We start from the raw sequence: 27,432 nt of genomic DNA, 5'->3' as shown, positions 1-27,432 counted from the left end.
AAAACTCTGAGAGGTATGTTGCCTTGTTCATACAGAGTTTAATAATATTGAACGTGTCGCTTGTCGCGGGTCCAGGTGAGTCATACGGACAGTTCACCTTTCCCCTGAAACTTACAACATCTTCAGAATTTATGCGGAACCTTCGTGGTGATGTCATCTCTGACAGAAAGGACAACGAAGACGCTCCACTTCTGTCAGGTGTTTTCGCTTCAGTGAAATATCGTCATCAGTTACTATTTTACAAATCAATACAAGAGCTCTTGGAATTCCATCTTGGTTTATTTTGTGTAACAGGAAGTAGAAAAGTGATACATGATGTGGTCACGAAGGACAGGAGGTGTCTTGAGCTCCTCGAAAACAACAAATATATATTAACATATTATAGTAGGGATGTTACTAAAACACGCATCATAAACGCTTCCAATGTTTAGCTTCTTTAAAACTGAGGAGTGTGGCATCGGTTCTTTTATTCTATCGTCAAGCAGCCAGCTGCTGGAGAGCAAGCTAATCTACATTTAGGAAACTTCTATCATCATGGAGCCATTAGATGAAGAGGTTTGAGTCATGACATCAGTCCTCCACAGCTCCTTCCTTCCTTCCTTCCTTCCTTTCATCCTTCCTTCCCTCTATTTTCTCCCACCCTCTCTCTATCTCCAACTCCTCTTCCTTTCTCATCCTTCACAATATATATATTGTGTGTGTGTGTGTGTGTGTGTGTGTGTGTGTGTGTGTGTGTGTGTGTGTGTGTGTGTGTGGTGTGTGTGTGTGTGTGTGTGTGTGTGTGTGTGTGTGTGTGTGTGTGTGTGTGTGTGTGTGTGTGTGTGTGTGTATGTGTGTGTGTGTGTGCGTGTGTTTGTGTGCTGTGGTCATTCAGGAGTTAATGATGTCTGCGCTAATGTGATCTACGCCAAGGGCACAATGCACAACACACACACACACACAGAGAGAGAGAGAGAGAGAGAGAGAGAGAGAGAGACAGAGAGAGAGAGAGAGAGAGAGAGAGAGAGAGAGAGAGAGAGACAGAGAGACAGAGAGAGAGAGAGCGACAGAGAGACAGAGAGAGAGAGAGAGAGAGAGAGAGATAAAGAGAGAGAGAGAGAGAGAGAGAGAGAGAGAGAGAGAGAGAGAGAGAGAGAGAGAGAGAGAGAGAGAGAGAGAGAGAGAGAGAGAGAGAGAGAGAGAGAGAGAGAGGGAGGTCAATAGTGTGAGAGGGTCAGACAGATGGTCAAGTTGACAAACAGCAGGGGAATTCAAACCACAATGTGTGAATGCCACACACACACACACACACGCTTATGATTACACTTGTGAGATATTGGATTTATTTATTGACATTTAATTCCTTTTTTTACCCCAATTATATATTTTTGTCCCCCTTTTTCCCACTAACTCTGCTCTTAACCCTTGTGGCGGAGCCTCGCAGCCAACCGTCTCTTATCCGTCCATCCATCTGTTCATAAATCAGTTATTATGGAAATGAACAATTGTCTCTGCAACACTTCAAGAGTCCCGCACACACCCAGACACACAGTATGTTCAGTGGGTTTCTGTACACTGCCACATGATCATATTGTAATCATTTCAGTTGCGTCGGAGAGAGAGAGATTTATATATTAATACATTGTAATAATATAAACATTGATTATAACCGTAATCCCCTGAAAATGTTATTCAAATCTTCAGTATTTCTCTATCACATATTTGTGACTAAAGAAGCAAAGTAAATGACAGAGCTCAGCTGATGCTTCATCAGGACTGTGTGGGTGTTTGATCACTTGTGACGATGCCCACTGGCCTCAAACCATGAGGAGGAACACAGAAGCCCTCGTGTGAGCTGATCAAATAGTTCTGACTTCAGTCAGTGCAGAGTCCCATCATCCACCTCCATGACAGACGCATTTGAAGGCTGTACACTTTAAAGGTGAGGCAAATGTAAAGGCTTCATGCTTTGTTGCAGTTGCTTACTGTGTCCAGTGAACAAAAGAGTTCCATCAGCTGGACGGCTCCGCACACAGAACAATGGAGCCTCTCAGAGGCCTGACCAGGGGTCTGTGTTCTGCTGCTGTGCACAAGGGTCCCTGATCTCAGAGTCAAGAGAGAAGAACGGTCTTCTTTCAGTCCTCTCTGCACATCACTGTCAGTCTGACAGCAGCTACACCCATTTCTTCCACGTCACAACAGAGCCTCCTGCTGGTCACCAGAGAAACTGTCACTGGCTAAAACTGTGAGGGTCTGAATCTGGTTCATGAGGAAGACTGAAGGAAGCTCCACAGGTCCACACCACCGGCTCTTATGATATATAAAAAAAAATGGCTTCATGGTGTCACACAAAGTCCGAACCATATCATAAACCAAGTGAATATTATGTCCATTACATATAGTGATGTCAACATATCAGGCATTCACAAAATGATTTTGGCCTCATACCAATATTATTGTGTTAACTATACAACACTAAAAATATGATGTACTATATAATTTCCCAATATTATTTAAATATATATATATCACTTATATTTATATTTTATATTTAAAAAATACAATACAAGAACTTGCAAATGACAAGTTGGTGTGAAATGGGAAAAAATATTTTGCGTTTCATTTTTATTTCTTTACGTTCATTAAAATGATTTTATTTATTTATATTAATAAAATGAACCAAAACAGTGACACATGATATTAACAGGATATCAGTCCTTTATCGTCAGTACCAGCATGTTGCGACACCCTCACTTTCATTATATTATAAAGCAAAATCCTGTGTAGCCTACACTTCCCACAATGCACTTTGATAGTGTACCTTTTTCACACTTTGACTTTCACCATGAGCCTTTGCGTCGTTCAAACTCCAATACACATCACAGACCTTTGACGTGAATTTGTTGTCTCCACGTCTGAGCTGAGATCACAATGACGTCATCGGGGGTTATTTTCCCACAACTGACAAAACTCCTCCAGTACAAGAAATAGAAGTAGTAGTAGTAGTAGTAGTAGTAGTAGTAGTAGTAGTAGTAGAACACCTCATGATGACTTAAACAATAGTTGCGTAAAATCAGTGGATCAGGTAACTAATAAGTTCAAATTAAATTAAAAAAGAGGCGCTAATAACATGTTCTGAAGCTTTCCTTCCATATTTGTTGTTGCATTGGCAGAGGTCATTTGCAGATTTATCCTGCTTATTGTGATCTTCTTTTTCTTAGATGCATTTTTGTTATCCTGACCTTTATGGGATGTATGATAGAAGGGTACACATGCAGATACCGTCTGTAGCTGGAATCAAGTACAGGAACTTGTGAGTTCACCTCCTCTAATTTTTCACCATACGACACATTCATCTTCTAAATTCAGTCTGATTGAAATGACAGGGCCATGGCAACAACACAAAGATGACATTTTCTAGTGTTGAGCTTCTGAAAATGAAACGTCTACATTGTCACGCCGGCGTGTTGACATCTCTTTGTGACAGCAGGGGGCAGCAGAGTTACATATCCATCCCGTGATTCAATATTAACCCTCATAAATTCTCAATTCAATTCAGTTTTATTTATAAAGCCCAAAATCACAAATACAAAATTTGCGTCAGAGGGCTTTACAATCTGTACACTTAACATCCCTGTCCCGGGACCTCACAATGGATCAGGAAAAACTCCCCAAATAAAAATAGTAAAAACCCTTTCACAAGGAAAAAAGTTATGAAACCTTCAGGAGAGCAACAGAGGAGGATCCCTCTCCCTGGTATACGTCATTTGACATAGATGTCAATAGTTCATATGATGAGTAGTGTAGGCATTGACCACGATTTAAAATTCACAATCCTTTCTGTCTTCTTGCATTTAAGTGTCTAATCTGTGGGTGTCGTCAGGAAGATAGCTGGTCCGCTGCTGGTCATCCCCCGGTCCGTGTACTGAGCTGACCCCAGACCAGAACCCACTCTCCACTCTCAGTGAGAGGACTGTTGTTGTTTTTCTCTGTGTTTCTGTAGGATGGGGGCTGCTTCCATCATACATCTCACGACAACGGATTAAAGGTGTAAATGATGCTCATACCTGTATGAATCTGTAAATATAACTAATGTGTTACTCCATTAGATTTAATACAAACGAAATATTGCACTATACTCTTTTCAATTACGTTTTGGGAGAATAAATGTTTTAATGAGTGGATAAATACATAGATCTCCCTCCACATGACCAGACTATACATGAGAACGTGCACACTATACTGTCATCACTCCTCTCTGGACCGCTGAGCCGAGGACAAAGAAAGCCAACAGGTGACTAAAACAAACACCAACTTTGTCCCAGTAGATTAAAGTAGTAAACACGGACAAAACCACCACGCCTCTGTAGATCTGCAGGAGTTTGGCTTCAGACCTTAGAACATGCGGACACAACCTGTCTTCAGATCGGATAATCCTTGGTATTTAAGGCAGGTGTTACTCCATATTCTTCTTTTTCTAGTCCAGTAATCCCACGAAAAGGAACAAATCAACAATGGATTTGTGCGTCTCTCTCCACACTCTCTGACTTCCTCTTCACTGTCTGTGGCACTGAGCCAGAAGCACAGTAGTTCTGACTGAAGCCATACAGGGGGGGAGGGAGGGTACTGTAGTTTAGATCAAAATGTTCTTCAAACAGGAGGATTTAGTGCATTCTGTTGGTTCACAAGTAGAAAATAAACACCATTCAGTGTTGTTGGTAAGTCAGTGTTATAGTTTATTGTTGCTTTACAGTAACAGTCATCAGTTCTCACAGTTTATTTCAGCTCAGTTTGTACCTTTAAATACTACACACACATACACACACACGCAAGCGCAAGCACACACACACACACACACACACACACACGCACACACACACACACACACGCACGCGCACGCGCAGAGATAGAAGCCCCATTTACACCTGGTATTTATACCTCTATACCAACTATACCTTGAATATCAGTAAATAAATATATAGCACTTTAGTGACACCTAAATGCACTTAGTGATAGCACTTTATAGTTTTTTGTTTTTTTTTAAATAAATTGTACTTTATTTATTCTTGTTATTCTGTGTTTGTCCTCATGGTTGAATGCACTAATTGTAACTCACTTTGGATAAAAGTGCCAGCTAAATGTAATGTAATGTAATCTTTTCATCTGGTTTGTGGCCGCATCACGATGACATGAATGTTGTATTTCTCTCATTTCGTACATAATCACTTTTTGTGTTTACTGAGAAAATAGATTCAGAGAGAAGTAGAGTCATTTTCTCATAGACTTCTATACAACCCAACATCAGACATGCCGGTTAGTAGAGAGAGTTCAGGTTTTAAGACTGCATTGGTTTCAACATGTTATCAACATGGAGGTCTCCGGCCATTTGAGGGATTTGCACTTTTTGGTTCCTTCTTCTTGGTTTTTCCTTCTCTAGAAGACATTGTCCAGAAACAGAAAATATCATAACGCCAGGTGTAAATGGGTAATATAGCCTACACAGACACAGACACACACACACACACAAACACACACACATAAAAGTAGTGCATGCAACCCTCGCCTGCTACTGAAACATCGCAAAGAGAGTGAAGAGTAGTGATCAACAGATGTCAATGGCATTTAAAGCTAAAGGTCCACAGTTTAAGAAGACATCTTTATATTAAAAAAAGGAGACAAGTGTTCAATACTACATTCTTCAGACAATGCACTGGCACGGGGACTGTCAACACTGGAGGGGAACCTAGAGGATGAAGCCACTAAAGAGACACAGTTTCAACAGAGAGATGTCGGGTAGACTAGTCTTTACTTACTTAACTCTTACAGTGAAAGTAGCAAGCAGCACGAGGCAAGGTAAGGGTAAATTCTACATTTTTTTCAGAAGCTGGCGTTAGATCTCACACAGCGGGGTTCACCTGGACACCAGAATACAACCGAACCAGAGCCGCCTGAAAGCTCACTAAGAGAATCTACTGCGTCTTATTGGACACGTCGAAGGAGCAGTGTGTAGGCTTCAGTGGGGAGGTGGTGGACCCATGCCCACTCCTCCCTTTACAAGAACTACGATATCAGAAAACATGTCAAAAAAGAGAACTAAGCGGACTCTGTAAAGAGGACTCTCTCGTCTAAGCTAACGGAAACATAACTGACAAGTACACACTCATTAAAACATAGCTATGAATATCATATTCCATTTCTGCCAGTAGAGCCCCCTTTCTGTTTCCCACAGTTTTTAAATAGAAATAAACCCCTCCTCCCTCAACTACAGACTTCCATGTATATTGCGTTACAGGCTAACAAAAAGCTGGACAATGTAACTTCAGTGGAGAACAAACAGTATCACACTGCTGTTGGGTCACTAGAGACGAGTCATGTGTCGTTACTGACAGAGGACCTGAACATTAACACTGATAGTGAAAGCAGAAAGGTTTGGGTTAGCCCCACAAAGTCATTACCTCTGTGTTAGTATGGAAGTCCGGTACAGAGACATGCAGCAGCCCGGATTATTCCAAAGACTCAGTTTGTTGTTGGAGCTGCTGTTGAAAGACGCTGTGTCTAGAACCTTTAATGGCATTTGATTCCCTGGTGCCACCATACAGGAGGTTCCTGTGGATCTGGTGGAAAGATTTCTTGGCTAAACGGCTTAAAAAGTGAAAGAAAAGTGCGGCATACTGTATATTATATAATTTTTCAAACCAAAATCAGGGCATGTAAGCGGTAAAACCATACAACTTCCTTCTATTCTTTTTTTCTGGTGTGGCGTTCAATGCCACAATCACGCCAGAAACAAAGTTAGAAAAAAGTGATTATAAGTACACCACGTATCCTGTGTGTTATCGCAGCTTTGCTACAGGACAGTGTGTGTGTGTGTGTGTGTGTGTGTGTGTGTGTGTGTGTGTGTGCGCATGTTCAGGTACATCTGTGGCTTATATTGACAGTAGAGAAGCCTCCTATCATCTAATAAGGACACACAAACACAAACACACAACCATACACATACACACACACACACTGAAGACGGGACTAGTTTCTTTGTCCAACTTCAGTCTCTCCTCCAGCCTCGTCTCCTGCTCCCCTATAGAGAAAGAGAATATGAATCAGATCAAAAGAAAACAAGGAGAGAAACCAGATATGCTTCATGGCTGAGTGAAACCTCTTTTATTGCTCTCGGGTTGTGTTGAATATGTAGTTTCACAACTTGCCCACTTACTTCACACTGGTGTAAAAAAAAAAAAAGGTTTAACTGCTCATCATCTGCTCAAATGAGGTGCCATTACCTTTTCGCACTCACAGATCAATTACTGTAATATGATGTATTGCATATTAATTAGCCTGGTTCCTATACACTGGGAGACCTTTACTGGGAGTATTCCACAGAACTGGATGGTTGACAAAAGCCTGAAATTAAAACATGTTTAAAAGACCTGAAAACAGTGACATAAATAATGTTCTATAAAGATGTACAACCTCCCAGGGGAAGCTTCACGAAGAAATCACAGAATGTCGAAAAAATATATGAGATTTAAGAATGTGCAGTCTTCATTACTGAATCCTCACCACCACCACAGATGCATTGGCATTTGTACAGGTGTGAGAGCCTGGATGGGCTTGCGCTGCTTTGACGGACAGTCAGAAATTTGGGGTGACGCACGCAAGCACGCAAAATGGCCGATTTGACCACGCAAGGTCGGCCATGCATGTCTTGCGTTTCTGCGTAAAACCCGAGTAGAAATCAGCCTTAAAGCCCAGCTGTACTGTGTATTTGGCTAATGTTAGCATGCTAACACATCCTGATGATGAACATGGTAAACAGTACACCTGCTTAGCATTAGCATTTTGACTTTGCCATTGTGAGCGCGTCAGCATTCTTCTGTTAGCATTTAGCTAAAACCACGTTGTGTGCGGCCAGATGGACAAAGACAGTTGCAAGACAAGCTCTTTTATTTCCACAACATATGCTCTTTCGAGCCGGTGATAGTGGGTTGTATTTATATAATCACATATATGGACTGGTTTGGGTTCCGTATATTCTGGCACCAGTAATATCTACCTTTTGCTAACCTGGCTCCCTCTCCTCTCTGCTTGTCTTTGTCCTCTCTCTCAGGTGGGTTTGTGCTTGTGGGACCAGATCAGTATCCGTTTACACTACATACAATAGTCCTCTGTTCTTTCCCTCCCGTTTTTGCGTGCCCGTCTCTGTCTCCCCCTCTGGCATTCTCAGCTCCCCTTCAGCACAGCACTCCTCTTCCTCCCTCATCTCAACACGCTTCTTTCTGTTAGTCTCACCTCTCCGTCCTTTCAATACAAGCTGCATTGATGTCAGCTCAGATATACACTGGCATCAGAAAGTTTATTAAAACTATGTCGGCATGCTCCTCATGGATATGGTTAAGTTAGCATAGTTTACATTGTAATGTTTGCATTGAGGTTACAAATCTCCTCACTGAAGGAGCACGAAGCATGACGTTTACTACTCATAAGGATTTCTACTCTAAACTGTTGTTGTAACGGAGAGCTGGTTAAAATCTTTTTTTTTAAATAAAGATCCAGCTTGATTTTACACATTGCACCTTTAATGTCCTTAACCTTATTAAAAAACAGAAGATGCCATTGAGTTGCATTACGGTAAAAATCAGATAACTTGGAGATTGATCCAAACTAGGGATTAAAAGTCGTGGAAGATATCTGTCCTGTTCATCTTGATGAAGTATGATACTAAATGTTGTTTAACTTTGAAAGAAAGAGGACAGGATTCTTTAAATTCAGCTGCTACAGCAGTGTTGAAGGAGATAATTCACTGCATGGAAGATACTGTGTCCCTGACTCTGTGTTGAGTACCAAGGCCAACTGATAGTAATGTGAAAGCGGCAGAGTGTAAAGAAGAATAAGCTATGAGAACACCAGCATTTCTTTGCAGGTTCATCTGTTTTTACCTCTTCTGCTAACATATAGAAATAACCACAAAGATTTACTATCCGCTAAAGTTAAGAAACTTTTTTTACTGTCCTCATCCCTTCAGAGCTCCATGCGGTCTGCTTTGTCTTCCTGCCGCAGTGCTGCTGAGCTGAATCTGGGCTCCCTCCGTACATTTCACACTGTATATAGACTTGTCCCAGATTAGTAACTGAACCGGGTTAGTTCTTCCAGGGCTTGACCCACTCCACTGTTGATTCAGAGGACACAGATACCTCAGAGACAGAATGCCTAGTTCCATTAAAAGACTTTCCCTTGAGAGGAAATGTGCTGAACTAACTAAAATCACAGAGAACAGTGTTTTTTATTCATTTAGACATTTAATTTAATCATATCTTAAGATTTTGGATATAGGTACGAAATTAAAGTGTATTGCATATACAGTGGACTGCGTGACAACATGTAACCATTGCTTACGTACGTTGCGTACGTAAGCTGGCTAATTACGTAATTTAGGTACGTGTCGTTGGCTAAGTACGTAACTTACATACATGGTGTTGGCAGAACCACCAAGTCTCACGGTTTCGCCGTGTGACACTCGCTTTTTCATGTTTTCACACGCCACACAACCAATATCTCAAGGCAAAAAAAAGTCTGAGGCGCGTTCGTTCCTTTTTAAACTCCCTTACGATAGATGGCGCTAAGGAGCGCATCTGTAAACCTATTCGCTGCAGAGACATCTTATTTACCCGAAACAGACACAATCGCTCATATATAAAGGGTTTAACTGTATAATGTCATGTAATCTGAAACAGGGTGGATTAGTGCATTGGATTTTATTCTCTGGACAATACTTTTTTGTTTAAGTGGGCTGACGCTACGTCAGCTGATGCACTGCATGTTAAAAAAAAAAAGGACAGAGCCGAAGTCGCTGTGACACTGTTACCTTCTATACTTGTGTCTGTAGGTGCCACCGCTCTTCTGAGTTGGCAGTGGGCAGCGAGGGTCACTGGAAGGCAGCGCGAACCGTCCGATCACTGAGCGGCTGGGTGGGACGGAAGTTATCCCCCAACATCCCATCGTTCCCTTCTAGTAACTCCGCCCCTTTGACATGGGACCGCAGCCTCCGAAACTCCTCAATCTGCACAGGTGGAAAGATTTCAGAAAGTCAGTTGCAGTAGAATGAGGAGGGGTTAGTAAACTGAAGGACTTTCAGGACTTGTTTGTGTCCTTTATGAAACAAATTATTATTATTATTATTATTAAGTCAACGTTTTAAGGGGACATAACATGCTGATTTTCAGGTTCGTAGTTGTGTGTTTGGCTTCTAACAAAACAAGGTAATGTGCTTGAAGGTAAAAAATATATATCTTTTTTCTCATCAGTCTGAATACACCTTTACCCTTTAAGCCCTGTTAGTCTGCTCTGATTGGTCAGTGTCTCCTGCAATTGTTGTCTCCATCACAGCAGCTGGGGACTGTTCACACTTCCACCAGTGACTGTAGTTGTGACATCAACGCTGAGATTTGGAGTGAGAAATCTCTGATATAACTATGAAACATGATTGCTGAAAAATCAAGTACTCCGGATGACTTTGGATGTGCTTTGCGCTCAGTGTTTCCTCAGGCTGTGAAAAAGAACCTGTCTCGGTAGAAACTAGACCGGGACCCCTGTGGAGTCCCTAATGGCAGAGAAAGACCCTTTAATCATTTAATGATAGTGTGGGAATGAAACGTGAGAGCTTGAAGGCAGCAGGCAGCTTTTAGCGCTGTGAATCTGTGAATGCAACAGTGTTTTTAGTCTATTATTTCTGGTATTTCAGGTCTTGATGTGTGCCTACACAAAGCGTACCAGATGGCTGCGCAAACAGCCTGTCTTTACCCGGCGGGTACGAGAAACCACACCGCTTGTTGTTGTCTTACTCTCACTCTTAATGCTGCGATCAGAACTGTGACAGAAAGGATCAACTATCTGACTTCCCGTTGTTCACGAGTAAACAATACGATACAATCACCTGTCCACGCATGTACTGTAAAGTGGTCAGCCAAGACAAACACAGTTCCTGTCCTGTCGGCTGCTGGCTTACAGAAGCAGGATTTATAGCCCTCAGTCAAAGTGCAAAACTCTGTAGGCATAGGAACACTTGAATACCTGCATGCACATGTGCACTATGGACGTGCACTGCGGACACACACACACACACACACAATCTTTTAGCAGTCAATGATAGCCGGATGTTTGGAGGAGTGTAGTCTCGGTAAACAGGACTCGCTGTTTTAAAACACGTCTGCGGTTGTTCAAGTTCATTCAGCTCCGATTAAACATGACACAGAGGTCAGCAGCACTCACACATGTCTAACACGGTTAAATGTGCAGAATATAACATATATTATAACTTGACCTGCAGGAGCTGTGACACAGCTCAAAGAATAAGTTCATTCGTTCATAATAATTTATGAATAACTGTGAACACACACACATATGCGTATGTAGTTTGAGTCCGGCTCACACTTCCCGAATGTTATCTCTGATGTCCCTCACAAAAAAAAGTCCTTATAATGCCAGAACTTGCCTGAGAATCTTCTTGTTTTTAAGTAAACTTTATTATTGAAGTAATCCAGTGATAGTTGTAGTTCCATGAGTGTACTGCAAACAGGAACTTCCAGTAGATAATTCTGAATACTTAATGGTGCGAGATTGACAAAAGGAAGGCTAAGAAACGGGGCTCGGGTTGTAGGCTGCAGTGGAACTCACAACATTATGTTTTCTGTTTTCGTCCCCTGAAGTCCTCAGGTTAAGAGGGGATAGGTGGGTGTCTGGCGGGCCTACAGTGTCAGACTTTAACTGGGGTAGGAAATGCAAAATATGTATTTTTCAAACTTTTAGGGTAGTATCGCTCTCATCAAAGTACCAGGGGCACAACTTTGTTGTATTATTTCCAATTGAAGCCCTAAATTGATCAAATTCAACAATCATGTAATTGAAATTATTTGAAAAAAATGATGAGCTCCTCACATGTAACCTGTGACCTTTTCCCAACAAGTGCGTTGCTTCTCATTAGAAGTCTAACCTAGAGAGGACATCGCAACCGTTTCAGTGGCCCGGGAACACCAGTCAAAAAGAATCCTTTTGCTCGAGCTTGCGGATGCTGTTAATGTGCACTACCTCCCTACGAACCTTGTGGAATGTTGCAAAGTCTCTCCGTTAGCATTTCAAAGGGGCAGTGCGCCAGAGGGCAGCAAGGACTGAACGACCAATGTAAATGTCAGAGGATTAACCATCATCATCCTCCAAGAGAGCCATGAGTCAGGCAAAGGCTGAATTTGAGGCAACATGATGGGCTCAGTGTTTGGCGGTGGGTGTTGAGGCTTCCTGTTCCATGTGGAATGCTAAAGGGCTGCAGGTCAGCGCTCCTGTGTCCTGTGAAGGCCACTAAAGGGCCAGACATGGACTCCATGTACAGCCTGCATTGTGGAAAGGAGAGGACAGCATAACAGGACCATAGTTTCAATTATCCGATGACTGGTGCGTGCATTTATATAAAAAAGTAGTTGGTGTGTCGTCCTTGTTGTTGCTATGGTGAGCGTTTATGAGCCTTGAGTTCATCTCTTTTAAGAGCTCACGACTCTTTCACTCAGGGACGTTGGAGAAGACAACTGATACATCTTCACATCGCCGTCTACAGTTGAACAACCAGATCAACTTTAACTTTTCGCTTGCACAGATGGAGAGTAACTTTGTTTGATCAAGTAACGTACTTAGGTACAAATTTGAGGTATTATACAATATACTTTGCTTGTTTTTATTTTGTGTTACTTTCTACTCCACCACTTCTCAGAGGAAAATATTGTACGTTTTCCTGCATTAACAGCTTTAGTTACTTGATACAATAAATTATTTGATATCGACTCAAAAAGGCTTATTTGGAAGGAGAAATGTGAAGTAATACATAAAATAAGTAAAAGTCACTCAAATTAACTGTATGTTAACCAGCTGCAACGTTTAAAGTGATGAACACTTTAATGCAAGGGTGTCAAACTCGTTTTGGTGAAGGGGCCACATGCTGCCCATTTTGATCTCAAGTGGGCCGGACCAGTAAAATCACAGCATAATAACGCATAATTAACGATGATGTTTCTCTATGTTTAAATCATTGGTGAAGGTTTTTAGATGATAAACTCTATTTTAAGGTCTTTCAACAATTACCTAGAAACATAAAGACCAAAAGTTCAGACATCAGCCCTCTGTTTATCTGCCTGGGCTCCCTGCAGGTTCCCTCGCTTTGTGACACGTTTGTGACGCCACTTTCATGACGTGATCCATGTTTAACAACTTGTAACACAATAATATCAGTGCTCACATCAATTGCGACTGTGGATCAATGGTTTGCATGTCTGTCTTATAAGAAGAGGATCAGAGGTTTGAATCCCAGCTCTGCTAATTTTGTTCTTTAAAAAAGAAAAATACATTTTTTTTTTGATTGAACACCCTGGCGGGCTGGACTGCACCCCCCCCGGCAGGCCAGATCCGGCCCGTGGGCCGTATGTTTGACACCCCTGCTTTAATCTATCAATAATAATTTACTTCTTGTACTTTGAGTGCAAAATCTTGGTGCAAATGAGATTTTTGTATTGCAGTAAGATCTCAAGGCAGAACTTTGACCTGTAACCTAGTACTTCCACAGTGTCACATTACTACTTCTAATTAAGTGAAAGATCTGAATACCAGGTGGAGCACACGGTTCAACTGTCACGTGTCTGTCCACATGAATGAATGCAAGTCTCAGTTTTCACTCTCTTTTCAGCTGCTAAATGCTCCACCTTGTTCAGCGGGTGGAGCACGGCGGCTTTATCTGAGTTTCCTTGTCACTATTAGCAACCCCTTTCACGTTACATTTAGTCATTTAGAGCCATTGTTCATATAAACACATATTAATTAGATACCAATAGAAGACAGGATGCAGTCACAAGGAATCCCTTTAACAGTTAAAAGACGATGAAAACACTCCTAATACGAGAAAAAGGAACCTCTGACTCAAGACAGTCATCAGATTTCCCATGAAAGATATATTGTAGTACTCCCCAACACCCAGAAACATACTTTGTAATGCTGATTTAGGGTTAGGGTTAGGGTAACTGTACCCTAACTTACCTTACCTGTGACTGTGAGATGGTGAGAGGGTAGCGGTAGAGGATCCAGGTCACATTTTCACTACACGGTGGTGTGGTCAGGGATCCTTCATACACCCAGTAGTCTCTCAGTAACGGGTCTGAAGACAGATTAAACATTTTGTGTCTAATAAAACGGTTGGTGAAGGCGGATTTTATTCTCCAGCTGTGAATCATAATAAACAATCCAATGTTCTGACAAAGTGAGATCAGTTTACATGTTAGCACTGATAAAAATGGAAAATTAAAGGTGGGCAGAGATTGTGCCCCACAAATGCCTCATTTTGTTATATTATGCCCGGTGGTTCTGGCGATTTGGAAAACCCTTTTCCTGAAATTAGCCACGTCCCTTAAGATGTCGGGGGTGTCTCTGACTGGGGATCGGTTCCACGAGCCAGTTCCAAGGTGATATAATACCTGGATTCATTAACGGAGCTATATTAGACATTCATAGGATATCTATGACTAAGGGATTGCCTGCACGTGTCTCTCAATATGGCAACGGCTGAGCCAGCAGGTAGCAGCTAACTGTGCTAACAGCACGAACAAAGGAAACAAGACCACAGAGCGGTGGTTGTTAGCTAGCCAGAACGGCACACACATACTCGGACTTACATGACTTACACGTAGCTCAGCTTAGAAATCATAAAGGGAGTGTGACTTTATTCTCGATTCAGAACACCTTAACTCCATCAAACCTTTACATTGCAAAGAGTTGTTTGCTGCACTATTAATGCTCTGAATTTCACATTTTGCACCTTTAAGCTCCACGATCAATAAGTACCTGTTTAACTTTGAATATACAGTCTCTCTTGGATGACGTATGCAAACAGGTGATGGGAAAACAGGTGCTGACTCAGCAACATATTGGTAACAGAACTGAGTAACCGAACCTGGCGAAGGGCCTTTTAAATGTTCCAAAGTCTGGACACACTTTTCCAAAGTCAGCCAAACAACTGCCAAATGCAATATTTGCAGAAGGGTTCTCGTGACAAAGGGAGGGACTCGTCGCTGCTTGAATATTTATCTACAGTTCGTCCGTTTAAAGTAATAAAAGTAATAAAAGTAATAACGGCCGGAGGGGACTTGTCATTACTTGATTAGGACGAGTGCCCTGCCTCTCTCGGTGTTTCAGCTTGTTCTGTGACACATCAGACTCTGACCTGCAGCAGTGCAACAGGGATCTTACACCAACATTGTGAAAACTTTGAGAATGAATGAATGATAAGAGGATGGTTGAAGCCCAGCAGGCTGCCAGCGGAAGTCAACTACATTGGTAAAGCTAAAGTGTGTGGTTGAATATTCATCATGCGTTTGAAGTAAAAACATTTCTGCTCACCAGGTAACAGAGTGTTGGGGTTGAAACAGGGGATTATCTTGCTCTTTCCCTGATGGTGCAACAGCAACACAACAGAAATGAGTGTTAATGGGTCATTCATGTTTAGCAGTGGGGTTATTCATCTGACATAATAAACCATCCTCTAATCTGTGTTTTCAGACGTAATCTCACCTCGTACTGCAGGTCCTGTAGAACTTCAGTAATAGCCTTCAGACCCAGATGCTCCTTACCAATCTGATAAAAACACAATGCATTACAGGTTTCAGGGGGCGGGACTTACCGCTGTATCTTATCAGTAACGGACGAAAAGACGTCAGCAGAGTTTTAAGAAGGTTTGAGTTTGCGTCTGCCGTATCCGTACAGGAAGTAAACAGGAAGTAGAAACTAAAGGTGTTGTCAAAAACAGGAGGTATGTGGTTGACTGTGGCTTCAGGAGGTCAGGGCCGTCTGGGGTGGAACCAGAAGGAGACTTCTGGATGGGGTCTTGTCCCAGGGTTGGTGGGACTCAAACCTCCCTCAAAGAGATGTTATTCTCTGAGGTTTGATGGAGTAAAAGTTCCCATGTTGTTTAAAGGATCATTTTAACAGGGAAGTCCTCATTTCATAGGAATATTGCAGACACTGTTTTCCAACTCGTGCAATAGGCCTACTTATATATTATTACACAGAATGGTTCATTAACCTGTTTGCACTTTAATAAAAAACAACTCTTACAATTTCCCTTCCTACAATCCAAGGAAGGGAAACCCTTAAAGGCCACACTGACTTGGTGACATGGAGGCCAAATGCCCGCAGATAGGCTTAGTTCCAAAAAGTTCAATTGTTTTTACAAAAATATTGTGCCCAGAAGGGCGGTTCTGCTCCAGAATATTCCACTCAGTAGCAGTTGTATTCATATATGTATTCTACCCTCCTTAAAAAAAAGGGGGTCGGAAATTGGAAAATTCATATGTCTATAAAACATTGAAATAATAATGATGATGTGGATGTTTTACCTGCACGAAAAGAGCTATGATGAGGACTCCATTCTTCTTCCCAAGAGCGTCCTCCAAAGTGTTGAACAGAGTGCTGTTCCAGTGAATCAGATGGAGCTGAAGACAGGCACAAAGTGAACAGAAGCCATTGTTGCGAACAGGTGTATGGAACAGTGGGGAGGGAGAGAGTGAGCGACCATCAGCTGGGGGTGAACGAGGGCTTTCTTTATGGGCTCTTATGTCAAGTTAATGTGAGAAGTATCACAGAGAAACGACTGCGAAACTTCTACCCTGAAATACTACATTCTAAGACCAGATCACTATATATATATATATATATATATATATATATATATATATATATATATATATATATATATATTCTATCAGCTGTTCAAGTGTGGCGCACCCTACCACCTACTGTCGCTAAGCAGTAGGCTGGAAGGCCTCTCCATGTACTTTAAGCCCCTGGTCTATCAGAGAAATGGTGAAATGTGATTGGCTGAGCAGTCTTAACCAGATCCAGCGGTCACGCAGTGGGCTGGAAGCACATTTTATTTGTATTAATTTCCGCCCCCTGAAACACAGATGTCATGGCCCTGACGGCCCGCCACTGCGAAGGGCACACAGCCGGTGAAAACTCTTTGGGTTTTTCATGGTCCCAGTTTGCCAGATGACGACCAGTACATCACTGCGTACATATGTTTAAATGGGTATTTGTGACATGCTAAAATGCAATGTAACAATAGCACAGAATAACACAGAGAAGAGGTGTCAAGTCAGCAAACTGACTCAGTAACATCACTTATTTTAGGTTTATTGAGTTGAGCAAGAGTAATTTATCTTTCTACGATTGTGTTAATTATTCTCTCAACGGTTACGTAGTCTCGCTCCAGGGTTAAGAACCGAATGGTTGACCTGTTAAGTTGACCCCATGACTGAAGCAATGAAGAGATGCATCAGTTATCATTAAACTGAGTGAGCTGGTGCTGCACTTTTGGCATTTCCCCATTTCCACAGTTTTTACTTTAGATCTTAACTTTGTAACTAAATGCCAGAGGTTCATGCCAAGACATGAGGTCTGACAGATTGCAGCTAAGTAAAACAAAATTGACTTTTAAAGAAATGGTTCAACATTTTGGGAAATACACTTGTTCACCTTCCCTCTGAGAAATATGTATTATGTATTATTGTGTTATAAGAACAGAGGTACAGACAAGGAGAAACAGCTTCACTATTTTTCCTTAAAAAATACATCGTCCCACCAACAGGAAACGGGGGCAGCCACTTCCTGGAGTTTTGACCTCACTTTGTCAATGCTACGTTTGATATTCTGACCCCCTCGATCTCCGACTGGCTCTACATTGCACAGAACTAGTTCCTTAGCAAAAAGGTATGTAAACCACAAAATGTAACTGTAACGTTTCTGTTTGTGTATTAAAACCAAATTAGATACACTGTGTTCATTCTTGTGAGGTGTTGATACTATGTGTAGTTTTCCATTTTTGAAAGAGCAGGCTAACTTTCCCACACCCTGCTCCCAATGTTTATGCTAAGCTAGGCTGATTGCCTCCCAGCTGGCATTGATTTTTTTATTTAACTCTTGATGAGAAGAGTTACCACCTACTGTCGCTAAGCAGTAGGCTAGAAGGCCTCTCCATGTAGTTTAAGCCCCTGGTCTATCAGAGAACTCTTGATCAGAAGGTTGACAAGCGTATTTCCCTTACATTTTGAACAGTGTATGTAAGGACAGCAATTTTAACGTAACCTAATGTTACCTCAATTATTTGAGCTTTTCTTCGAGGCTACAAGAGTAAAATTCACAGACATATGGATAGGCAATGGCCCATCTAAAGGTTTCACAGACACACATGAAGACATCAGCTTGTGAGAAACAGAAGTATCTTTCAGCCTTGAGATGTCGAAAGTGTTACATGGGAGAGAAGGTTAAACAAGTGCTGTGTTCAAGGACTCAACAAGCTACAACGTTATCTGAAGGACAACCGTCAACCACACGGCTAAACATGTGAGCACTGTATTTCTTTAGTCTCTTCAAGGGTGTTGGTCTGCTTTGAAAATGCGTGAGCCCACCCTACTTTAAGTGTGTGTGTGTGTGTGTGTGTGTGCGTGTGTGCGTGTGTGTGTGTGTGTGTGTGTGGGTGTGTGGGTTTGTGGGTGTGTGGGTGTGTCTTTGCCCTACCTCCATAGGGAAAGCCTTGAAGTTGACAGTGTGCTCTGATCCTCTCTGGTTCTCCTTGCCCCAGTGGAAACGAACCTCGTGAAGCTCATACTCATGATCGCTAGGCAACGGACCGCCGGTAACCACTGACAAAACAGCACAGGAAACCCAGGGCATTATGGGCAAGCACACACAGGAAATAGAAGACATATCAAAGCAATCGGAAGTTGTCACTTCTTGGTCCTTTCATTTTGATCGTTAACGCGCATGTGCAACTCTCAAAAGAGATGATAAGGAAGCGAGGCAGTTCACTCGTAACGACTTCCATCGCCAACTCCAGGAAGAACAATGTGTTTAGTTCAGAACGGCATTGACTCAGACTTTTCTAGTACAATCTTTAACGTCTTCTGGATACAGTCTGATGAGGTTTATGATATGAACATGCACTCCACCAGGAGATAAACTCTGTCATATTTAAAATAGTCGAGAGTGCATGTCTGTGTATGTCTCACTCATCCATGCACATACAGTATGTGCAGGACCGATTGGCCAGGATGTACAAATCAGGTAGCTGCAAGAGTAAAAGTAACAGTGAGGAAAGACAGTTATTTACATTTGGCGAAATGCATTTTTGTCTTTACACGCTACATATAAATGCATGAAAGTGTCACCTAGCACTAGCCCACAATGACTGACGGCAACAACTACTAAGCAACCGACCTGCTTTCTCATTAGTTTCTAAACAATGAGTAGTGAGTATTGACACGTCGTCTGCTGGCAGTTACCTGACTTTGACTTGAGAAGGATGCGGGCGGTGTGTCCGTCGTTGATGACCTCACAGTCTCGACACACCACGTAGTTTGGCGATAAGCCCACGTCCAGGAGGGACGGGTCATACTGAGCCTCCCTGGAGTTCAAGTTAATGGGAGACTGGTACTCGCCGTTTGCTGATGGGAAGTGGAGTCCCCATTCTACACCTATGAGTGAAAACAGGCAAATGCCACATTATGACACATTACAGATATCATATCCATCTAGGTCGCCGTATCGAAAGTAAGTGCCCTCAATGCAGAGCAAATCCACCTGTGAATGTATGCTAAATTTGTCTTTATACATCTAGATATTAAATTATAAAGGAGGTATATTATGAGATTATTACACTTATGTTAAAGTAGCATGTTACTTTCTTAGTTGCTTGCAGTGAAGAAAATATGTAACTCATTTTGGGCTGTAATTTAGGATTCATATTTACACTTGGAGGAACATGCGACTTGTGTGTGCTTGTGTCCCAGAGTGAGTGTGCACCTCTGTGTCCATATACGGCTGATCTTGATTCTGCTGCAGTAAACTGCATAATATTGTGGGTGGCTGGTTTTGGCGACAAGCTCAAGGACATCTCATATTTGCTGGGACTCACACCTTTTGTTTTTTGGCAATTGACTAATGGATGAGGGCACGTTTTATGTACTGTTGGTTAGTTTATTCTTTGGTTCTTGTATGTCACATCTCCATTTGCAGACAGACTCAAATTAGTCATAGACAAAAATGTTAGCATAAACACTAGAGCCAATATACAGACATGCTACAAAAAAAACTGTTGAGTTTCTGTGTGTTTAATATAGAAATCGCTCTGTGAGTTTATGTTTTAAGCTGTTACATGACCTGGATGATGAATTCAATAAACGTGATATGAGTCAATATTTGACAATGATGGAGTTGATTTATTGTTGTGCATTTAAGTTTCCTGTGAAGTAACGGGGAAAGCGGTTCATTCTTGACATTTGAAATAACCATTGACATCATGAAAAAGATCAAGAGATGCGATTGAAAGCTCTGGAAAAGGTAGACAGATGAAGAAACAAGGCAGGGAAGAGTCCAAAGGTTTTGAAAAGCAGTTTGTGGTTGTGGAAAGATGGTCAGCCTGTTTAACTGTGCAGTTAGTTGCATGTACATATGTATGAGAGATTGAGATATTGCAATATCTTTTTTAATAATGGGTGAAATTGTTTTTGTTTATGAGTCTAGAATTGTTGCTTTCAACTTAAGTTGGCAGAGTGAAGAGACACAGCAGGGTAGAGTAAGTGACACATAAGGTACACACAGGCTAGATTCCCTTCAGCTTTTTGATGACCACAATCACCCTATGAGCACAATGAAAACATTGTGAGGAATGTTTCTTTAAAAAGAGGAAGCGAACACTTTTGGCAGCGAGTATCGCGTTTAAGAAAGCCCAGAACACCAGTAAACCTGAAAATATACTCAACTCCTCACGGTAGGCCTCTCGTCTGCAACTGCAGCAGACAAACCCCGCAGACAGATGGGCCACTCTCTCAATAGAGAGGGGTGAGGGACCCGTCACATTCCCTCTCTCCTCAGCAACGACAGCCATGACAACAATTTACTAAAAGCAGTCAGGGCTTTACTGCTGCTACAGTACACACAAAAGGGCTGTATGTGTGTGTGTGTGTGTGTGTGTGTGTGTGTGTGTGTGTGTGTGTGTGTGTGTGTGTGTGTGTGTGTGTGTGTGTGTGTGTGGGAGGGGTCTCTGGTTTTTCTAGACCTTTTGCCAAGATTGCCATAGTACCAGATAACCTTATTAGAGCATAGTGAATATTGTTTGTTTGGCTACTGGCATATAAGCCAAATGACAACTGACCTGCAATTGTCAAACAAATCAACTGTGGGGAGAATTTCACCTTGATCCTATGACTACAATACGTTAGGCTGGTCTTCTAAACATGACGTTTCTGTACAACTAAAACTACATATATATTGTCAAGAATTAAAACAATAAATAAAGGTATTTTTGTTGAATGTAAGGAATGATATTTATTACCAATGTGAAACTATAAAAAACACATTGACTTATTTAAGTTATGTATGGAACTTAAGGTAAAAGCATACTATTTTTCAGTCGCAGCATGATCTTTTACTAAACCTATCCAAGTACTTTTCTTGTCAAAACATAGCCAGGTCCTTTTTTGCTCTGTTTTGTTTCAATTTACACATTAATTATGTGTACATTTTACAAATTCATTATGTGTAAATTAGACCACAATCCGGAAAAAAAATACATTGCCCTCAAAACTGAGAATGCAGTTTAGTTGTATGGCAACATACAGTCATTTTGTAATAGACAGGGTTGCATAGTGTTGCATGTGCAAAATGAATGAATGAATGTATGTTGAATGTATTTCTCTGCCCTGCTGTTATCACAGACAGGTCAGAGACTTTCGGTGGACGGTAGTTTGCAGTTAGCTTGTGTTAGTACTGGTCCAGACACCGCTTTGTAGACGTGGATTTGTTCCAAGTTTGTTGGTGGGTCCAGAGAACCAAAACAATGAACTGAAAGCAACATGAAGCAGCATTCGTGAGTTGCTCTCACGAATATTTAATTCAGTTAATAGCATATTAGTCATCCATCAAAGTGAGGATTAGCAATGGGTTTTAAACCAGTACCAGACAGATTGAGGAAACTTGTTTGTTTAATAACGTTGGATAACTAACAATGACTCAGTGGCCATATCCACCCAGCACAGTTGATTGAGTTACCTTTGTCATGTTCATTTGTCTGTTGGTTAGCAGTATATCTCAAAATATTTGACATCATTCATAATGATGCCAGTACTTGACCAGGGGCAGAAACAAAATTCAGTCAGAGGTCAGATTCGCTGGAAGTTTCTACCGTGAAACTCAAATACTTACAGGAATGAGACAATGAGAAATATAAGCATGACTTTTCCATCATTTACAGCATTTTGTTGCAGATCCAGATTCACATGCAAATTACTGCAAAAAATTTCAAATATTTTCAAATGTCAGAGAGGTGCGCAAAATGTGCCCCAATGCAAATTTTGGAGACGTTGTCTGAATTTTCTCTGTACTAAACTCTCTATAACTTTGTTGTGCTTCACTTTATCAAAGTCAATATTTGCAAAGAGAATGTTCACATATTGGGCTATGATTTGGGTTAGAGTTGGACCTTACAGCTGCATCATTTCAAACAAATAATCATCCTAAAAAAGTATTTAATTTCTTGGCGGACCTGAATCCTTTTAATTTTGTGTGTCATCTTCATTTACTCTTAACCAGTAACATATTGACTGATATTTACACATGCGAACAAAATCTCACATGTGTATCAAAATTATTCAAATAGCCCGAGTGGTTGCAGAGATAAACCCTCTTTTGTTTGGGAATGCAATTTTTGATGTAAGGGCCTAAAAATAGGTTGGTTTTCAAAATGAACTATGCCACAGGTTACTTAAAGTGTATTTCAAATGTATTTCCATTCATAGTCAGTATGTATGTTTTTGAAAAATCATAATTTATCATTCGTATTCTGTCATCATGTGCTTCGATGTTCAATGCCAACTCAATCTTTATAAGCTTAAGTTAGTTCTTCCAACATTCAAATGAAGACCTTCTAATATTAAGTGTCCTGCAGAAGTCCTTTAATCTCATATGCACAATATAGCTCTCTGCACAATGTGAAGAGCAACCAATTCATATGATTGTAAAACTTGAAACATAATATCTGTGTCAGTGGAACATCCCATTACTTTTCCCTCTTGTTATGCTTTAGATCACTTTTAGGACAAAATGTTTCCACGGGACACAGATGTGATATTTGCAAGCCATACATTAGAGTCTATCTCATGCCTTCAAAGCGTTGCATATCACTCAGTATACTCACGGTGAGAATTTCACAGCTCATTACCACAGTGCATCCCTCGGTGCTCAGTAAATGCAGCAGTAGAAAGAAGACAGAGTGAACCAACAAGTTTAATAAACTCATCCATTTGAACTTTCGCATGTACTTATTGTCAGAGAAAATCTTGGAACCCAGATCACCTTTCTCTTTGTGAAAAGGTTGAATTGGATTAACAAAAATCAGCTCTAAGGTTCTCCACAACTGGACGACAGTGTCTGATTTCATTCTGATCTTGTGCTGACTTACCTGACAGTTAGTTACAGGGGAGCCCTACTAATTTTAAGTACAAAGATAGATAGATAGATAGATAGATAGATAGATAGATAGATAGATAGATAGATAGATAGATAGATAGATAGATAGATAGATAGATAGATAGATAGATAGATAGATAGATAGATAGATAGATAGTTTGAACGACATGATAGGGAGGCCCTTACAGAGTTACAAAGTGAGAGGAGCTATTTCAGAAACCCCTGGTCGCACGGGTAAAAGTCCCATAATGTTACGTGACTGGCAGGGGGAGCGTTGCCCGGCTTGGAAGCGCATGAAACTCCACTCGCTAAATAATCAGTACAAGAGATGTGTTAATAATATCTGTCTATTGTACGGAAAAGGGTACAAACCTTGGCAAATGTAAGGTGAGAAGTTAACTACAACTCCCAGTATGCATTTCAGCAGGATGAGGTCGCTGTCTAACCAGACCAAAAGGTGGGCGGACCCAGAGACTCTGTGCACTCCCTGCTTGTGTTGAGATGAAGTCAGTTAGGCCTTGACTTTGCAAGAAAGCTGCTCTAGCCCAACTTCAGTGACTGGCTTTTTCTGTTATGTTTGCCACTAATGGTGGATGGAAGCTGAGTATTGGTCATGTCAGAGATGGTAACCCTCCATTTGCACAACTCTGGCGAGATGGTTGAGTTCTGGCATTGACCTCAAATGCTTAAGGTTAAGCTAGGGACTCGACAGCAAGTCTTGTGGGAGTCTTGCAGGAGCTTTCAGATTTACCATCATGACACGACTCTGTATAAGTCAATAGTCACCAATTATCTTGGCAGTTGCAGTACATAAAGCCATTCCCAATGGCAAACTACCAGAAAGAAAAAAAAAACATTAAATCACAGGAACTAAGTGGAAATGATTAAAAACTGTTTGAGGATTGTTAAATAAATCCTGAACTAAAAGCTCCTCCCGCTTCGCAACTCCATAAAACACAACATGTCAATCTCTGCCGCATCTATTTTGACCATTAGTTGTTTTAAGTTGTGCATGATAGTATTGCAACATAGTTAGTTTGTTTGGAATAAAACATGTCTTTATTCAGAGCAAACTCATTTTGCTGCGTTGATGTTCATTGAACAGCTGAGGAACACCTTTCCAGCCTTTTTAACAGCTTTTTAAGAGTAAAAACCCTGAACTTTTTTTTACAACACCCCATATTTCCCAGCATCCCTCCACAGGCTGATGAAGACCAGTACCGGCCTACCTTCCTCGTAGCCCCAGTCCAGCTCATCTTTCCCCGGGTTATAATCCGACTCCTCATTCACGCTCTCAGCCATGGTGCTCAGCAGTCTGCTCACTGCGGGAAGAAACCAGTCCGTCCTCCCAGTAGACGCCCGGTGCCTCTGGTTTGGACACAAGCTGCGGTCTCTGTAGCCTGCTGGACGGGTTCCCAACCGAGCAACGACTCCCTCGGCCTTTCACTTTCTTCTTTCTGTCTTTTTCTGTTCTTTGGATTGTGTTCTTGTTTCTAATCTTTACGTCTTCTTTCCCTTTATGTCGTCCCCTCTCTCTCGCTCTTGTCTTCTCACAGCTCCTAACTGATGTGTGTGGAGCTCTCTGCCTCTCTGTTTCTCTTTATTATCTTGCTCCTCCTCCCCCCCCCCCCCCCCTCTCTCTCTCTCTCTCTCTCTCTCTCTCTCTCTCTCTCTTTCACTCCACTTTGCTCTGTTTCTATCTCACCCCCCCTCCTCTCTGTCTTACTTCCTTTCTGTCTCTCTTTCACTCTGCAGACTGCAGGTGTGCTCACCCATATAATCACCACTTTCCCTCTATGCTCTTACTGTATTAGCTTTCATAATTTTTTCCTTTCTAGCATGATATGAATGTTTCTCGGTTGTAGCTTGACTTGCATGATATTTACTGTGGACCTTTGTTTTGGGTAGCCTGGTGTGTGTGTGTGTGTGTGTGTGTGTGTGTGTGTGTGTGTGTGTGTGTGTGTGTGTGTGTGTGTGTGTGTGTGTGTGTGTGTGTGTGTTGGCATGCTGGCAGGAAGGTCATGCTGGTGTTTCTGTTGGAGGCCATGCACAGACCCACCCTTGGGTGTAGGAAACAGCGATGGTTAAGAAAACAGTGAAAGGCCAAGCTGTTCTCTTACCTTGATGACTTCAAGCTGGACAGAGAAACTCTCGCAAACTGTATCCCGAGACCATTAAACACACCCACGTTCACTTTTTGGCACGTGCTGTTGTGAGGCTCGGTGGTCAGACAGTGATGCTTTTCAAAGTTCTTGAATTCACACCAGGTTGGGTTTAAAAAAGAACATGGCTGGACCAGATGTGATCTGTTATTTGGGTTATTTATACACAAGCGTGTGCAAAAGGTCAAAAGGATAAATAGTTCATGTTCCCTTTTCTGTTCTTCCTTGCCTCATTTCTTTCTCTCTCATCATGTCCTCAGGGCTGCTGGTGTTAATTGCCCTATATTCCTTATCAGGAAATTGTCCTCGGAGCCATCTAAATGCAGCCGAGCTCCCGTGTTTTCACACCGTGGAACGAAAAGCAGGACGTCAACTGCAGTTTGATTGCACGGGGACGAGTAGATGGTAAACGGTAAATAGACTGACAAACACTGACGGCAGGGGCTACCATGCCCATCGGGGTTATCTAACCATTCACCAGCCTTCGGGAGCAATTTGGGGTTCGTTGACGTCCACTTGAAGTTCACCCCAGAGGGAACTTTATCATGTTTTATCTATAGGGACATCCTTCATTGGGGTTTCCCCACTTGAAGAACATCCAAGAACGCACGTTATCATGTGTTATCCTCCGTAGAGGCATCTAAAAAGGTCATGTTTAATCCATTGGAAGGGTACCTTACTTAATGTTTTCTCCACTCATAGGGGACCCCAGTGTTTTTTCCATCGGAATGGCACCTTAGATGGCGCTTCATTGTGTTTCATCATCCATTAAAACAAGACCTAGGGACCATCACAGGCTTTGTCTGCTTTTCATAATTAACTTCTTGAATTTTCTGCTAGCCTCTCCTGGTCCAGATCGCCAACAAATCGACCTGAACTCTCATAGAATTGACCATACTCCCAGAAGGCTGCAGGTCACGTGACCGGTCTTCTTTTCCAAAATGTTGAATCGATAAACAGTTAATCCACAAAAAAAAAAGAGGTAGAGAATTGTTCATGCTGTTCACTGACTGTGCCTCAATTTATCGCCATTCATGTTCTATTGTTGCGATCCATAATCGGATGACAGGCGAATGTCAACTATTCTACAAATCAGTTATTTCATCAACTCAGCATGTAAGATGTCAGCATGCAGTCTGACCTTATAGTTTATTTCTATTTTTTTTATCATTGAGAATGATTTTACGTCCAGCGTGGATATAGTGAATGGGAACAACTTGCCTGTAATCTCATCTGACATTATTATAAAATAAAATGATCTTCTGCATGTACAAATGTGTTATAATACTCCTTAATCATATTCCTTTGGCAAGACTGGTGAGATGGCTACGGAAGCCCGGAGCTGCAACTCTGAAATAAAACGTGTCAATTTTCTAAATCTAAACCAAAGATCACGTTTCTAAATATTGTAATCCTCATTTTAGCCACAAGAGGCTGAAGTGGACCACCGCTCTGTTCTAAAGGAAAAAACACATTTAGGTTGTGATCTCTTTTTTTTTTAGAGCACATAGAGAAGTTTAAACTCACTCCCACCTTAAGAAAGATGATCCAGGAAAACCTTGGTTCACCTTTTCTTATATGGATACAGGAAAGCAAAAAATACAAACATAGAGCAGACTTTTTCGAAAATTAAGTAGAAAATGTTGTTTTAGTGCATATTTCTATTAAGAGATATTGCCATTTCCTGAATCATTGTTTTGTATAAGCTTTATTATAAGCTTATGTGTTGCATGTTTACAATTTTTTTACT

At 41.5% G+C, this 27,432-nt stretch overlaps 1 protein-coding gene across 4 annotated transcripts; it reads right to left on the bottom strand.

Annotated features, from left to right (window-relative positions):
• Positions 1-4,691: 4,691 nt before the first annotated feature.
• On the bottom strand, positions 4,692-25,111 carry ca8 (carbonic anhydrase VIII). Of its 4 annotated transcripts, none has more exons than XM_068570781.1 (9): positions 24,750-25,111; positions 19,338-19,529; positions 18,574-18,698; positions 16,395-16,490; positions 15,571-15,633; positions 15,400-15,448; positions 14,049-14,161; positions 9,839-10,033; positions 4,692-7,054 (listed from the first exon to the last, which is right to left on the bottom strand). In XM_068570781.1, the coding sequence occupies exons 1-8, from the start codon at positions 24,820-24,822 to the stop codon at positions 9,899-9,901; spliced, it is 846 nt and encodes a 281-aa protein (XP_068426882.1). In that variant the 5' UTR covers positions 24,823-25,111; the 3' UTR covers positions 4,692-7,054; positions 9,839-9,898. The 4 variants fall into 4 exon arrangements, with proteins under 4 accessions (XP_068426882.1, XP_068426898.1, XP_068426908.1 ...); XM_068570797.1 differs by having other exon boundaries at positions 4,692-7,046; XM_068570807.1 differs by having other exon boundaries at positions 19,338-19,523.
• Positions 25,112-27,432: the final 2,321 nt, after the last annotated feature.

The sequence above is a fragment of the Clinocottus analis genome, unplaced genomic scaffold (assembly GCF_023055335.1).
Source record: "Clinocottus analis isolate CAN_PGR_092001 unplaced genomic scaffold, fCliAna1.0.p SCAF_11, whole genome shotgun sequence".
NCBI classification, from domain to species: Eukaryota; Metazoa; Chordata; class Actinopteri; order Perciformes; family Cottidae; genus Clinocottus; species Clinocottus analis.
This window is presented reverse-complemented; position numbering and strand designations above follow the sequence as displayed.

Coding starts and splice junctions, on each gene's coding strand:
- ca8 (XM_068570781.1), bottom strand. CDS start 24,822: ATGGCTGAGAGCGTGAATGAGGAGTCGGATTATAACCCGGGGAAAGAT. Junction 19,530..24,749: donor GGACTGGGGCTACGAGGAAG/GTAGGCCGGTAC, acceptor TTTCACTCATAG/GTGTAGAATGGGGACTCCAC. Junction 15,449..15,570: donor TACAGGACCTGCAGTACGAG/GTGAGATTACGT, acceptor TTGCACCATCAG/GGAAAGAGCAAGATAATCCC.